This window comes from Dinoponera quadriceps, unplaced genomic scaffold (genome assembly GCF_001313825.1).
Source record: "Dinoponera quadriceps isolate SergipeBrazil2010 unplaced genomic scaffold, ASM131382v1 scaffold3676, whole genome shotgun sequence".
In the NCBI taxonomy this organism is placed as follows: domain Eukaryota; kingdom Metazoa; phylum Arthropoda; class Insecta; order Hymenoptera; family Formicidae; genus Dinoponera; species Dinoponera quadriceps.
The window spans coordinates 790,965-806,723 of NW_014559267.1; the positions used below are offsets into that span (position 1 = coordinate 790,965).

At 44.4% G+C, this 15,759-nt stretch overlaps 3 protein-coding genes across 3 annotated transcripts; 1 reads left to right on the forward strand and 2 right to left on the reverse strand.

Moving 5' to 3' along the window:
- Positions 1 to 1,309: 1,309 nt before the first annotated feature.
- Positions 1,310 to 6,014, reverse strand: LOC106750263 (chorion peroxidase). The gene is made up of 5 exons (XM_014630469.1): positions 5,230 to 6,014; positions 4,488 to 4,928; positions 3,518 to 4,067; positions 2,082 to 3,183; positions 1,310 to 1,676 (listed from the first exon to the last, which is right to left on the reverse strand). The coding sequence occupies exons 1-5, from the start codon at positions 5,361 to 5,363 to the stop codon at positions 1,483 to 1,485; spliced, it is 2,421 nt and encodes an 806-aa protein (XP_014485955.1). The 5' UTR covers positions 5,364 to 6,014; the 3' UTR covers positions 1,310 to 1,482.
- A 681-nt stretch (positions 6,015 to 6,695) lies between these two features.
- On the reverse strand, positions 6,696 to 11,287 carry LOC106750269 (coiled-coil domain-containing protein 142). Its single transcript, XM_014630475.1, has 13 exons — positions 11,117 to 11,287; positions 10,717 to 10,937; positions 10,293 to 10,425; positions 10,000 to 10,145; positions 9,686 to 9,873; positions 9,318 to 9,509; positions 8,885 to 9,024; positions 8,526 to 8,810; positions 8,212 to 8,343; positions 7,953 to 8,106; positions 7,728 to 7,845; positions 7,048 to 7,235; positions 6,696 to 6,937 (listed from the first exon to the last, which is right to left on the reverse strand). The coding sequence occupies exons 1-13, from the start codon at positions 11,285 to 11,287 to the stop codon at positions 6,801 to 6,803; spliced, it is 2,205 nt and encodes a 734-aa protein (XP_014485961.1). The 3' UTR covers positions 6,696 to 6,800.
- A 1,431-nt stretch (positions 11,288 to 12,718) lies between these two features.
- LOC106750281 (tubulin alpha chain-like) lies at positions 12,719 to 15,123 on the forward strand. Its single transcript, XM_014630502.1, has 4 exons — positions 12,719 to 12,935; positions 13,179 to 13,480; positions 13,802 to 14,383; positions 14,884 to 15,123. The coding sequence occupies exons 1-4, from the start codon at positions 12,731 to 12,733 to the stop codon at positions 15,121 to 15,123; spliced, it is 1,329 nt and encodes a 442-aa protein (XP_014485988.1). The 5' UTR covers positions 12,719 to 12,730.
- The last annotated feature ends 636 nt before the right edge of the window (positions 15,124 to 15,759 follow it).

Sequence of the window (15,759 nt, forward strand, 5' to 3'; positions counted from 1 at the left end):
ATGTCACTAGCCTAAGGTGCCGTCGCTTTCTGCTATATATCAAGCCTCGTCCACAATGCGGAAATCGTCCATAGTGCTAAAATATATTACGTTATACGTGAAAATAAAAGGATATATATATAAAATCTGTTTTCTTCTTCTTCTCTGTCAAAGTAGGAATTCTCCCTTAAAGTGGAATAAGTATGTTTTGTCTCGCTCTGACTTGCATTCATTCAATACACATGTGCAATACATTCAGAAATGCCAACACCGCTCACTGCGCTCAGTGAACTCTTGCAGTCTCCGATTGGCATGTTCTTTCGGATCTAAAAATATACCCCAATCAAACACAAGAGCTCATTGAGCGCCCGGTGAACATGCGTGTGCGTATGATGTATTGGGTGAGTGCAAAAGTTCGTGCGGAGGTGCAATAGATGGCGTTAGAAGCGGCGTAAAGTTTTGTCATTAATACCGCCATATCCGTAAGATATATCGTTGGAAAGGTGACGTGTGCAGCGTTCATTTCAAACAAAAGAATTTGTGTAGATACGAACTGCTTCGAGAAAGATTACTTTCAAAATGAGTGTCGAAAAGGTGCATTTACGGCATGTTATGCTTTACGAGTTTCGGAAAGGAATAAACGTTGCAGCAGCCGTAAGAAACATTCAAGAGGTTTATCAAGATCAAGCACCAGCTAAACGAACTGTGGAAAAATGGTTTGCGAAATTTCGCCGCGGACAGTTTAACCTTGAAGACGAGCCACGCTCAGGTCGACCTTCAGACATTGATGACGATGTTGTGCGAACTTTAGTTCAGAATACTCCGCGAATTTCAACAGAGGAAGTTGCTACAGCACTTAACGTTGACCGATCAACCGCTTTTCGGCGTTTAAAAAAAATCGGTTTCGATTTGAAGCTCGATGTATGGGTGCCCCATTTGATGACGGAGAGGAACAAGATCCAGCGAACTCGTACCAATATCGGTCGCCCTTCTGCAGACGGAGGAACTGATCAGCGATCAGGCACGCGAACGTCGGCCCGACCAGGCTGCCGGATTCCGGCAGTTCCGCCAGCGCGCCGGTGTATAAATCTACGTCGTCGACGGACTCGTAGAGAAGTGATATCTGCCGCAGAGCCGACGGCTCCAGGTACCTCCCGAGATCGTCGAACGTCCGCGCCTCCCCCAGCCCGCAATACTCCCGCCACACGGTGTAACCCGGTAACCCGTGATCCCGTCCCCGTTGGATGTTCAACGACACGTATATATTGACACAATATATATTACAAATAACGATATATGTATATATTATAAATAATCAAAAAGTGTAACATAAGATTGATTACTATATTATATTTTCATTTTACATAATTATTAGAAACGATATTTACAAACAATATGTTATATTTAATAATATTCTATTATAACATTACATTTACAATTGACCTAAAACTTATATAAAGAATAATGTAAAGAAAATTGTCGAAAACTGTTGCAATGATTACTTTACGATGTCATGGAGCGAGAAGCGCCTTCGGCCCTCCATGGCGCGAAAGTAGGCCCTGGTATGTCCTCGCAGGATATCATAGGATTATCACGGCCAGCAGAGCTCATAACTTTCATCTGGGTGTACGTGATACCGTCGGAAGTGTCGCATATTAATTTCGCCAGCGAACTTTTGCGCAGCTCCGCGAGCTGATCTGCAATTTTGACAAGTGCAAATCACCCGTTCATCATTTACACACATACACATATACATGCAACTGAAAATTAGTGAAAAAAATTAATTAACCCTTTGCACTCCGCTGTCGCCGTAGCGGCGACATGGTTGTTTTGCTGCCTCGGCACTTTAAGAAATTTTAAGTCCTAAAATTTATGTTTTTCTTTTATAATATAAGTTAGAATATGTTTTGTTATAAAATAGCTAAGAAATAAAAATTTTGTTTTATTGAAACGACTCTATTTTTCTTCTACATCATAGGTATGTACTTGGAACTAATAGCCTCTATGCATTACTAGGCTGGAGTGCAAAGGATTAATTTAATTCGCTCCAGACTCGTTTGAGATTTACCAGTAAAACTTTAATCAATAATTAATTGATTCACCTTCTGTGAAAGGATAAGGTTGCTCAGCGAACTCGTACCAGTATCGGTCGCCCTTCTGCAGACGGAGGAACTGATCAGCGATCAGACACGCGAACGTCGGCCCGACCAGGCTGCCGGATTCCGGCAGCTCCGCCAACGCGCCGGTGTATAAATCTACGTCGTCGACAGACTCGTAGAGAAGCGATATCTGCCGCAGAGCCGACGGCTCCAGGTACTTCCCGAGATCGTCGAACGTCCGCGCCTTCCCCAGCCCGCAATACTCCCGCCACACGGTGTAACCCGGTAACCCGTGATCCCGTCCCCGTTGGATGTTCAACGACACGAGGTCGAGGCCGCAGGCCATCCCGGTGGAGTTGCCAACGAAGGGGTCCTCGAAGAGGTGGCTGGTCAACTGCGAGGTGACGTGCGTGGAGTACCTTTGGATAACGTTGCTCGTCGCCGAGGTGATCGAACGCTCGATCCCGTCCTCAGAGTAGAGGCTGTACGGGTTGAAGAGCATCCTGTGCAGCTCCGTGTAGGTCGACGTGCCCTTCTCGACGTCCGTAATCCTCATCAGGCCCGGCAGCAAGGTGTGAGCGAAACGGAAGGCCGCGGCTGCGAAATGATTCGCCACCGTCGGATCGTTAATCGGCTCGTCCGGGTCGTCCGTCCGCTTCCTGTAGCTTCCGGCGCTCATAGGCTTCAGCTCTTTCATCCTGCCGTCGCCCAAGACGACCGGCAGGAACTCGCGATAGGCGATGTGCTGCAGCTGAGCGCCGACGATGCGTCGCGCTTCCTGGTAGAGCGTCTCGTCGCTCCATGCGGGGTTGATCGTGGACAGCTGGTCGGCGACACGGTTGTGCTGTCGAGCCCAGAGCAGGTGCATCGTCGTCAGGTGCAGGTTCTCGTTCGCCCTGGCGTCACCCGCGGAAAAGCAATAGCGACCGCGACGTCGCTCAGCTTCCCGGTTGCAGCCATCGTCGGGGTTCCTGCTCGCCGGCAGCAGACTCCTGTTGCCGGCAACCAGCTGCATCCTCAAGCGACCTCCCGCGAACTCGCGCAGGTCGCGGACGGTCGACGCGTCGGCACCGTAGATCGCCGAGCCGTCGATGAAGGCGCTGACCTGGACGCAACGGAATGTTAACGTACGGCGATATGTTCGGCGCGGAATAGAGAATCTCGTTGAATTTCGCTGACGAGACGAGCGAAATCCAACCGCGTTTTGATCGAAGGAATTACAATTTCGGGGCCCTTTGTAACAACCGATGATTCTGTAAGAACCGGAACTCGGGGCCAGCTATCACGAACTGTTCGGGATCAATTTCGATCGGAGTTTTTCAATCGAATGTACCAAATAATTGCAGCGTCGCGAAAGTCTCGGGAGAAATTCTGCCGTGTAATTTCACAAATATTCCCCTGTCGAAGGATTACGATTACGCTTCTACGCTTGGGATTACTTGATTGAGCTGTTCTCTCGGGCCGAGTTTGCAGCGCGGAGCTGGAGCCGATCTCACGAAATCCATGCAGTCTCTGCCGTTGAGATCGTGCGCGGGATCACCGGCACCTATTCGCACTGGGAAGCACTCGGGGTGCCGCTTTGACGGAGGGCAGCACGCTATGGAGCTTCCGTTGACGCCCTGGCTCAGTGCGGTGGCGGTGATATCGTGGTCCAAGAACTGGCCGAACACAGCCAGCATCACCGTGAAAGACGGATTACTGCTGGGCGAGGGTCCGTGTACTTTCAGACTAACTTCCCTGGCGGATGGCAGCTCGCCGCCGGACCGTGCCCTCCGAGGCGACTCGAACCCGTCGGCGTAATCGGCCGGCAAGACTCTTCTGAACGGCATCAGGCTGGAGCCCCATTGACCCGGACGGTTGCAAGTACCGTCGATGCTCCTGTATTTGCCGGCTCTGCAACTGCGCCCGGAATACCGCTCGCATACGCCCTTCGGCGCCCAGCCGCCGTTGAAGGAGGCATCGATCGCTGATGGCTCATCATGAGTGGACCTTTATATATATATTAAATATTAAATTTAAAATAATTAGTAATAGAATAATTTTGGAAAAAAAATTAAAGATTTGTACAAAAAGCACGTGATGTGCTTTTTTTATTTTATATATATATATATTTTTTTTTTTTATGCAACACTTACTGGACATTAATCTCTCGATATCATTATTATTTTTTTTTTTGAGAACAATATTACATTTGGTACAACTCAGAATTAACGTTTAATATGATAACTTTCTCTCAGAAACAATTGTTTTTTCAAATGTTCAAAAAGAACGGTTATTCGCGTGCATTCGGCTCTTTTTTTTTTACCTTTTTTCCTCCGAAAAAGTTAATTTTTTAGATATTTTCTTTACATCATGACAATAAACGATATCTGAACGGTATATGCGCACGCATCTGTCGAATGTAGTCACCTCATATTCTCGATCGTCCTCGTCGCCGCGATTTCGCCCACCGCTGCCAAGGCAAGGGCGCTAACGTTACGGCAGGTGTTCACGGCGTAGCGGTGCCTGGACTCCGGCGACGGAGAGGGTAATGGTGACTGCGCCGCGATCATGTCCGCGAGCACGCGCTTCCTCATCGCCCGCTCGCCAGCTCGCAAGCCCTGCGTGTATTCTTGGCGACTGAGTCTCTTCGAAGTCGAAATGTCAGCATCCTCGTTAGGCGCCGGCTCGACCGTCGCGCTGACCGTGCTGCTGAAGGATGCATGCGAAGTGGATCCCGGTGCGAAGTCTAATCTCAGAATACTACCCAAGCTGGCGGGGAACGTCGCATTATCGGTGATGGAGCCGGTGGAATTGGCGTGACTCATGGAATAACTGACGGACACCACCAGAGCCATGGTGAAGACCACTCTGCAAGGTCGAGGACAAAAATTCCCAGTTCCCAGAGCTGACAATTCCGGCGGCTACCGGGAGCGACTTATTTTTCCTCGCTAATTTAGAAATGTACTCTAACTTTCTCTCGTTTTTGAGAAATAGACTCGCTTTTCTTTTTCTTATCAGACATTTGAGCCTTTAAAAAGAAAAGAATTCGGTCACGATATTTTTATTGATTTATTTGTTAACTTTTGTCACATTCTCCATTTTCTAGGATTCATTCAAGCGAAAATAACAAAGCTTCATTGTTCCGATGATGTTCGCATGACGGACTTACATCAGAATACCGCAGACGCAGCACTGGAACTGTCGGAGTCGCGTTCGCCGAGTCCTCAGGATGCTGGCGAATTCGACGTAATCGGGCGAATCCGTACGCCTCGTCAGAGGCGTCCTTTCCGTAACGCCGCGCATTCTCGTCGCGTAAAGAATAAAAGAAAATGAAGAAGACACGTATACCACGATAGAGTACACGGAGATCGATCCCCGTCTCTGACAATTGAAGCAAATGAGCCCGCGGCGATACTTCTCACATTTGTAACAACGTCGACTGTCGTCTTGATTACAACATCGCACTATCAAACATTACCCGCTTCCTTGGCTGAGAATATGACTCGAAAAGGTAACTCTTGTGCGAAAAAGTCTTTTTTTAATTATCCGAATTTTTGTCACGACTTCCTGTCGTTCACCAAATCTTAGATAAGTACTCAGATACGATGTTTACAAGTAACTTCCTTGTAGTTGGCATGTCGCAGAAGTGTTTAACGTTTTCCGTCCGCGCGTAAAGAGGAACTGAACTAAGTAACGTCCTCAGCCCTTAGACGTACCGACGCCGGTATCGTATGGATTACGCTTGTTCGCGCACTCTCTCACGGGCAATCCGACCGGTTATGTAAGGAGAATTGACAGCCGAGAATGAAACATGAGGTGAGCGCGTTTTTATTTTGCGGTCTGTCACAGCGCTGACAACTCAGGCGAGAAGCAAAGTGCGCCACAGAACGCCGTTGGATCGTATATAGTTCACGGAATATTATCCCGGGCGTAATGAAAACGCGTCACTCGCGAATAAAACGTCCTGATGAGGCAAAATGTTAATTGCTGAACAGTCAATTAATTATTCATTATACGGTTTGGAAGGAGGAACACCTCCTTCTCTACTGTCACGCGCAGATCTCGTAAATGAAATAATATATTAAAATGACACAATAATATATATAATAATATATTAAAATAATAAATAAATAATATATATATTTAACAATATATTAAAATAATAAATTGTTAATTATGCTTTATACATATGTTATATTTGACGGATACTCTTGTTAATAATCAGAGAGTGGGATTTTATATCGTTTAAACTTTCTTTCGTTAATTACTATAACGTAACGTGAATGATGAACGCCAACGTTTCACTGCCAGGGACGACGGTCGATGCGCAGTTATTGTGATGATTTCGTTGCCACGTCTTATACCTGTGTAACGCGATATGTCGCCGGATCGCGAAAGGGCTTCCGTCTTTTGCCGGGCTTCTCGAGAACGTAAATCTATACATCGGCAACAAAAAATCATTTCGGACACTTTCGTTTGATTCTCAGCTGTACTTTTCCACACTTTATGTAGCTTCAAAATTATCAGATCAATTTATGCTCGTCAGTCGATAGTAATAATAATAGTAATTTACATAAATTGTTAATAATAATTTCAACGTATTTGCATCGAAGCTCCTTGTCCTTCGCTGCAGTCGTCTTGTTTGATGACGTCGAAAGCGAGAAAAGAAAAGAAATGCAACGATCGAAAGTTCGACTGACGATCCGTCGTTCGTCCGTTTGACTTTTCCTTCTTTCTTTTCTATTCCGTGCAACAAAAGTTGTATCGTTTAGGAGCGCGCAACTCGAGCCACTGTTCTTGGTTTGGGACGTACATTTCAGCCGGCATGCGCTCCAAACCTGGAGATTCCGGCGACCCCCGTTCGTTTGTTCTGCGAGCTAAAAAATATCAAATATATCATTATAACAACAACGATATTATGCGTTCGTGATGGACTTTTTCTTGAAAATTCGATATATTTCCGCTACAAAAGACAGGTTTCACGTACCCAGCCGTTTACGCATAGCGATCGCTTCGCCCGGATGCCTTAAGAGAAGTCGACCGACGCCCTCGCAGCGACGCAGGACCTCGTTTTTCAGCAGATGACTCCTCACGTTTTGCGATATGATTGAACACTCATTGACCCACGTCGACACGTACGCGAAATCCGTCAACAGCTGCAGCGCACCGTACTCGCTGGAAATACGTTTCAAGGTATAATCAAATAACGAGAAGTTGTTTTGTCAAATCATTGCGATAAAACGAGACCACAAAAATAAGTCTTACGTATTATATGTTTTCATCATAGTCATGATACACACAGATATATACAAGGACAACGGGCGATAACAATCACCATTGAATATCTTTAAAATACGAAGGTAGAAGAGAAGAATTTACCAACAGAAATCGCATATATTGATGCCAACGGTCGTCACTTCGAGCGTCTTCTATAAATGTAAATTTTTTCATCCTCTTTCTCACTTAGTCGTTAATGAAATATTTTCTTCCTCCGAGGATATTCAAGCTGATAACAATTATCGCTACATTCTGTATTTTATTAAGATTCTCACTTGTGTAAGATTTTATCAATATCTCTCGGTCCTCTCGAATCTTTGAGAACAAAGAATGTCGGTTCTTCATAAATATACTTACGAGCTACATCGAGCGAACGTAGAGAGCTTTTACCTGAACTTAATGCGATGCAGATAAATATAATCGAGCCATGCCTCGCACATTATTCGCAGAATCATGTTTGACGTTTCGTGGTCCTCTATCACTTCCAACACCGGCAGCAATACCTTTTCTACAACGTGCGTCTTCATGTACACGAAACAGCGACATATTTCAAGAGTCCGGCGTGGTAATGTTAACAGTGACATAAAGACCGATATATAATAAAAATCGCATCACCGAAGTAAGTCTCCACGTAATTACTGGCCGCCGCCGGAGCCACGCTGCTGCTTCTTCTCCAGTAATTCGATCGTGGGAAGCACATGTGCAGATTCGCGAGGCTGACCACCCGGCAGATCTTGGCGAGCGTGTCGATGCACCGAGCGGAGCAAATCTGTGAGATGGGAAGAAAATAAACAAACAATCACCTTCGGCTCTCTTCGAAAGAGCGACGGATCGCAACAGATTCTCTCCGTCAATAAATGCCGTGATATCACACCTGTAGCAATTCAACGTTCGCCTTGACTTCGGAAACGATCTTCGCCCTCATCTTCGCGCACACGTACACTTGGACGCTGATGGCATCGTGGGCTTCATCGGTGGATCCCAACGCGGTCGTGTGATCGGCGAGCTGAAACGACAGCCGATAACGAGTTACAAGATGACGAAGAAATTATTTCAGGACGGTATTTAAGAAACGCCATATTTATATTTATTTATTTGCTATGACAGCAAAACAATTCGCTGTTTCTCCAAATCTATTTTTCATCTTTCTGTATGAGAAGCAGGCGGAGGTGCGAAGAAGAGCAGCACCTTGAGGTAAGACAGCTCGTCAAGACAGTTCGCTATGTCGCCCTTCACCAGCAGGAAGAACACGTCCAGGTCCCAAGTGTGCGCTATGACCTTGGCCTCTTGGATGGCCCATAATCTCGCGGTGTGCACCGAATGGTCCATCCTGTGCAACACTACGATCTGCTCCGACAAAGGCAGCTCTATCAAGGGCGCTCCTACTACCCACTCGCCACCCACTTCGCATTCGTTGCTGAGGGTGACCAGCAAATGAAATAGCTCGACGAACATCTGACCCGTGTCGGTTCCCTGTAAGTAAAGAGCCGTTAACTCAGGTCGCCCTAACGATTGTTCCGTTCGGAGAACTTTGATCACGCAATAACCTCCGTGGTCGACGGCCTCGAACAGCATTCGAAAGCCGAGGTGTACGCTAATCTAAACTGCTGGTCCCAAGCGGTGATAGTCGTGTGATAACCGAGCGCGTCGCACAAGTTTTGCAGCGCCGGCCTGACTGTAGGTGGAACTGAAATTTTGGAGATCCGGTACAGAAGACGCGATATTGAATATTCGTCACGATTATTCTCACTGCATCGCCGAATTATTAATTATTATTGTTGTCGGAAATAATAATAATGTTTGCAGTAATAATAATTAGTAATGATGATAATAATTAATTTTAAATTATTACTATCGTTGCCGATATTATAATAATAATTAATTATAATAATAATAATTATTATTATTAATTCGTGTTTTTTCTTTATTAGTTATTCATTTTTATGATAAAATATTTCCTCGAATGAGAAGCATCTTTACTTTCATTTTCCTGAATAAATTGCCGTAGCCAATCCTTAAGATGCTGCGCGCCGTGGCTGTGATGAGTCGCGAGGGCTTCTCGGGACCACCAAAGTATCACATGATCTAAAATACCGGACAGGGCTCCCCATGCGACCTCCTGATAGTATTCCTTCACTTTCCTTATCGCACTGCTTCTCAACTTTGTTTCGCCTAGGAGGCAAACTTACGTTGAACTACTTTACAATTATCTAATTATTTTCCGTACAAATCTTTGACGACATGTTGATTATTACGTTAGAATAAGGACATAGAAATAAGACATAGAAAGCTAGAGGAAAGCGTAGTATTTAAATTCCTTCGAGTCGTTTTCCTTTTAAATTCGCTACCTTTGCTGGTCTTCAAAGCGTCTGCGCCAAGCAACTGCGGCGAAACTTCTTGTACGACATTTAAAAGTCGAAGGATTTGCTCGTTCTGCGTGTTTACGAGCGTCTGTACACTTTCGATATTCGATATTTCTACTTCGGACGTTGACGTAGCGCTCGCGATTGGCGGAGTTAAATGTCTCGTAAGGGCACTGTAATTTTCAAGATACGACGAATGCAAACGTTTTCATTATTTTAGTGAAATATTAAAGAATTTTTTTTGTTTAGTCGCAACGATATTCAACGTATAATGAAATAATTTTTTTGTTTCGACCGACCGGTAGATCTCGATACTGGAGTTTTCCGAAACGTCTACGTCGTTCGTTGTAGACGTAGGCTCGATCTTTTCATGAGGTTCGTAGTTCGCCAAAAGACAGTCGATGAGCTCGTGGCAGGATTCCTCCGCTCTGTTCTTCGCTAGTATCTGAAACCGGGTGCATTCGATGACTTGACTCCAACAAACATCGAGTAACGGTAACATTAAATTTAACTGTTACATATATAAAGTTAAATCTGGAAGTTTGGTGTTAACTAAATCCAAGATCTCACACGAACAGGTTGAGGCGCTCACCTGCAATATTTTGGTCACGGAGATTTTCTTCAACGGTTCCAACATGGACGGACAGTCATTGTAAAAGACGTTGACGGATGAATCCGACACATCCCGGTCGATGTCGAGTATGCTGTTGTAAGCATTCACCAACCTGCAATTCTCACGATACGTCGTTACTTCTCAGCTGTATATCGTGAAAAGGAATTATGAGGATTTTCTGATCTGAAGGGATAAAAATCAATTTCTTTCTTTCGCATTTCCTGAATCGTTTGTACGAATGAGAGGGGGTGAGGGGTAAGATACTCAAATTTCGTGTACCGTATAATTGTCGAATAGCCTTTCATTATACGTGATTAAATTCAGCGTAAAATATCCTTTTATTTGGATGAAAAAAATGGTTAAGTTTTTAAGAAAGTGATCAATGTGCGCGCCTCAGTTTTACCTGAACACTATTCTAATGATCTCCATGCTCTTATAATCGACGATATCAGTGATTAAATTACGGGTGAACTTCGCGACAACGTTGAGCTTGCGCTTCAACACCATCGATAGATGATTCACTTTGTATTTATATATCGGGTGAGCGCCCAATTCTCCCGGGCTGCTCGTCGACTTGTAACTCTCTATTAGCTCCTCCAAGCTGTCGATCACCTCCTCAAATACCTGTAAAACGTACAAAGCTGCAAACGCAACGATGATGCAACCGTGCTTTCAGTACTTTTTTAGTTTCATACTGTTCTCGACCGTTCGAGTCAAACAAATAAGAATACTGGATTGAAAAAAAAACCTTTTTTCTGCGCATATATATTCTTTATTGTTTTCCGATAATTTGGATTTGAGACCTCGAGATCGCAAGCCCGAACATCCGCGAGGTCCTCGATGACCAAAGCTATGTAACCCACGAGCTTTCCCATTCTCTCGTCCAAAAGAGAGGCGTCTACGAGCCACTTGTCGAGAGTACCACTGGAGAGCGGCAGCCACTTCGCGATATTCGCTCTGTAATTGGTATCCATAATATCGACGCGATATTTTTAATTACACCCTGGCTCTCCCACGCAAAATTTACGAGGGTGCTTTCTGTGGTCAGCCGTGGAATTGGCCAGATTACTGTCTCTTCGGGTGCTCCGCACGTGCTTGCATTTATTTAAACTGTGTACTCGGCCCCGGACAGCTTGCGATTCGCTCGAAAGCGTCACACACATCACTCTTGCGGAATCACACTGGGCAGTGGGAATTAATTAACTAGTAGACTACTAATTGATAACGTGTAAAAATACAGTACATTGGTTGTCGTATGTTAGTTGTAAAAAAAGAACTGCAAAACTATCGCGTGTTTGAGCGTATCACGTCAGAGTCAAAGTACGATTGGCGTGCGATTGCTGTCTCGAAAAGACAGCCTCGTCCGTAATTCGCGCGACATTATGTTTCTTTTTTAGAGGCACCCGACACTACTTGCTGTCACTTTGATCAGAACGACGAATATCGCACCATGCGTTCCCAGTTACCACGGATACGCTTGACGCATGGTGGCTGGACAATGTGTATATACAGAGTGTCGCTGAACAATCGCATGCGCAATGCACCGGGAGATTCTTCCCGGTAAGAAATCATTAACACAACGTTATTATAATAATACTTTACATAACATGTAACATGTTTTCAAATACGTCGTTCTTAATGTTGTATATACACAACGTCATTTTTAACGATACTTGACCCGGACATTAAAAGTAATATTTATACAATATGACTTTAATATTTAGAAACATTATAACGGTTTAAAAACATTTATAAAATATTATGTCAAAATGTTTATAAAATCCGCATGAATCAACGTTTCAAAATGTTGATTTAATGTTTCTTGTTTCTTGGGAATAGTAATAAATTCAGATATTATGCATAGTTGTGTAAAAAAATCTTTAAAAGAAGATGTACGGAAGAAAAACAATCTACATGACTTATGATTCTTTGGGGATATCCTGCATAACGCAAATCTTACGGCTGAAGTCTGCGAACAGACGCGGAGCGTGAAAAAAAAATTGCGAATTGACGCAATTTCACGGTATAAATAAATAAAAAAAAATGAAATTCTAATCTACGTGAAACTTGCGATTGTATAACGGTTACCCCGGGCGATGAGAGTAAATTATTATCGTGCTTCTTCCTAGGGTAGCCCATGGCCGGCGTCCAAATTTACCGTGTCTAAATTAAAAGTTTAATTAAAATTCCGATTCGACGATCCGTCTAAATTTTCACCGTGTAACATCAAGGGAAAACGTTCGGGAGCATCAAAATGGTAATAGATAAGTGAAATTACGTTCTCCGAACGACATTCCGGAGAGCGGCGAGCGAAGATGCGTCCTAACGTGGCTCGTCGTCGCATTTTTCCAGCTTTTAACGTATAAACACCGAAATATACCGATGCGCTCTTTGGTTTACAGCGTGAGTGTATATCAATGCATGTGGGCCAAGCGGGCGTCCAGATAGGCAATTCCTGCTGGGAGCTGTATTGCCTGGAACACGGCATCCAGCCGGACGGCACGATGCCGTCCGACAAGGCTTCCGGAAGCAACAATTGCTTCAACACCTTCTTCAACGAGAGCAGATCCGGCAAAATGGTCCCGAGAGCCGTGATGGTCGACCTCGAGCCAACAGTAGTAGGTCGGTCATAACAATATTGTGCCACAAAGATACGTAGAGATTTAGGACGAGGGAAAAGAGATATAGAAATCTTCGGATCATTAGGAAGATAATCAAGATATTAGAGACATTACGATAATATTAAATCTCGCATAATATTAATTATATAATATTAAACCTTAAACTTCACCTATAACCACATATTTTCTATAATTGTGGCAATTGAGCGAATGATAATTTACTTTTACGATATCACTTCCGCAGATGAAGTACGGTCTGGAAGATACAAGCAATTGTACCATCCCGAACAGCTGATCACTGGAAAGGAGGATGCCGCGAATAATTACGCTCGCGGTCACTATTCCATTGGAAGCGAAGTCATCGAATCGGTGATGGATCGAGTTCGCAGATTGACCGATCAGTGTACCGGCTTGCAAGGCTTTTTCGTCTTCCACTCGTTCGGAGGCGGCACTGGGTCGGGTTTCACTTCTTTGCTCATGGAAAAGTTGTCCGACGATTACGGTAGGAAGAGCAAATTGGAATTCGTCGTATACCCGGCGCCGCAGGTGAGTTTCGGGATATTCACTTCCGCATTTTACACGTTAGACATTTCTCTTCCTCCTTCCGATCTTTTACATTTCCCGCAAACAATCAAATCGAAACAAGGTAATAGAGGAACTAAGTTAATTTACTCAAATCGCTATTTTCATTATAATAACTACTTCACCTGAAATAAGACGAAAGAGAAACAAATTCACTATTTATCCTATCACTAATCGTTTGCTCTGATAATTAACGTATAATTGTTTTTTTACTATAATAATTGAAATATTTTCACTTCCGTTTTTACCAAGAGCACGTTGAAACGAACTGTGCTTTCCTTTCAGGTGTCTACCGCCGTGGTGGAGCCGTACAACGCGGTGCTGACGACTCACACGACGATCGGCCATTCCGATTGTGCCTTCATGGTGGACAACGAGGCGATCTACGACATTTGTCGGCGGAAACTCGGCATCGAGCGGCCGCTTTACGCGAACCTGAACCGACTGATCAGTCAAGTGGTCTCCTCCATCACAGCGTCTCTGCGATTCGACGGTGCCCTGAACGTCGATCTGACCGAGTTCCAGACGAACCTGGTGCCCTACCCCCGCATACACTTTCCATTGGCGACCTACGCCCCGATGGTGTCCGTCGACAAGGCCTGGCACGAGGGCATGTCGGTCGCGGAGATCACCTCCGAGTGCTTCGAGCCTTCCAATCAGATGGTCAAGTGCGACCCCCGGGAGGGCAAATACATGGCTTGCTGCCTCTTGTACCGCGGCGACGTCGTGCCCAAGGACGTCAACGCCGCGATCGCGGCCATGAAGGGCAAAAGCTGCATCCGCTTCGTCGACTGGTGTCCCACGGGCTTCAAAGTTGGGATCAATTATCAGCCGCCCACATCGGTGCCAGGCGGCGATCTCGCGAAGGTATCTCTCGTTGTCCGGTTGTCTCAACACTCAAATTCGTATTGACAGTCTCGTCTCGTTACTTGAAACTTCTCCCACACGCGTGAAACACGTGAAAATGTCAGACATGAAGATTGAGTTGGATTTCTTCGGTTTTTTATTCAAATTCAAATTTATATTTAGATTTGAATAACATATATACGTGACACTGAATTTATGAACGCGATTCAGCCGAAAAACTTACATTTCAGTGCCGCATAAATGGAATTCGAGGAGTATTTTATTCCAAAAAAAAAAAAACGTCGCGAAAATAGATTCCAACTTTTTTTTTTCTTTTCATGTAGATACACGTCTACATATTTATATAATTCCATTCGATTAGTATCTGAAATTGGTGAGGTGATCGACCGGACGTATCTTCAATTACGTCTCGGTTATCACAATTAAAATTCCCGGTTTAATTTATGATCTAATTTATACGAAACATTCGTTCATTTATAATGCACTGATTGCACTCGCAGGTCCAGCGAGCTGTTTCCATGCTGTCTAACACAACTGCCATTGAGGAAGCGTGGGCCAAGCTTAATCACAAGTTCGATCTGATGTACAACAAACGGGCCTTCGTCCACTGGTATGTGGGCGAAGGTATGGAGGAGCTCGAATTCGCGGAGGCGCGCGAGGATCTCGCCGCGCTCGAGAGGGATTACGAGGAAGTTGCTCTGGAATCGCCGTCCACGCCGGACATCACGTCGGAATATTGAGTATTTTCGTGGAAAGAATCTCCAATGAGCCGGCATACCTTCGCTACCCGACAAAATTCGACGAAAATTCGCACAAAAGAGAAAAAGTCATATACTACTTAGTTAAATTTCGTGTGGAAAAATATTTTATGTTTATTCTCGTATAATTGTCATACTTTTGTAAGAAGGCGTTTTTTTTTCTCTCTCTCTCTCTCTCTCCCATTGTAAGAGTCCCTCTTTGTGATAAATATACAAATACATAAATCGATTGGCACATCGCGTCTACAATACGAATGTTCGATTCTACGCGGAGAAAAGCGCGTACATGTGTGGGAGGAACGCGAACGACGCTCGTCGTCTGTTTTTGTATCGAAAATTTCACTGGATCATCAAAATAACATATATATATTTGTGTGTGTAACATATACAATCATCTGCCCTTCCACATTGGATCTTCTCTCCTTCTCATTTCTTATCTTTCCTCTTAGCTGCTTAGATCGCCATAAAAACGATATCAACGAAATCTCTTTTATACCTATGTACATCGGATTGATTGCACTCGGAGCAACAATAATAGCGATTATACACGGAGGAAATTATGAGCTGAAGTTTGAGGGAACGCAATATATATATATATATATATATATATATATATAT

Coding starts and splice junctions, on each gene's coding strand:
- LOC106750263 (XM_014630469.1), bottom strand. CDS start 5,363: ATGCGCGGCGTTACGGAAAGGACGCCTCTGACGAGGCGTACGGATTCG. Junction 3,184..3,517: donor CGAGAGAACAGCTCAATCAA/GTAATCCCAAGC, acceptor CGTTGCGTCCAG/GTCAGCGCCTTCATCGACGG. Junction 1,677..2,081: donor ACCTTATCCTTTCACAGAAG/GTGAATCAATTA, acceptor TCAAAATTGCAG/ATCAGCTCGCGGAGCTGCGC.
- LOC106750269 (XM_014630475.1), bottom strand. CDS start 11,287: ATGGATACCAATTACAGAGCGAATATCGCGAAGTGGCTGCCGCTCTCC. Junction 8,811..8,884: donor CGAGGCCGTCGACCACGGAG/GTTATTGCGTGA, acceptor CTTTACTTACAG/GGAACCGACACGGGTCAGAT. Junction 8,107..8,211: donor CGAACGTTGAATTGCTACAG/GTGTGATATCAC, acceptor CCCATCTCACAG/ATTTGCTCCGCTCGGTGCAT.
- LOC106750281 (XM_014630502.1), top strand. CDS start 12,731: ATGCATGTGGGCCAAGCGGGCGTCCAGATAGGCAATTCCTGCTGGGAG. Junction 12,936..13,178: donor CCTCGAGCCAACAGTAGTAG/GTCGGTCATAAC, acceptor TCACTTCCGCAG/ATGAAGTACGGTCTGGAAGA. Junction 13,481..13,801: donor TCGTATACCCGGCGCCGCAG/GTGAGTTTCGGG, acceptor CTTTCCTTTCAG/GTGTCTACCGCCGTGGTGGA.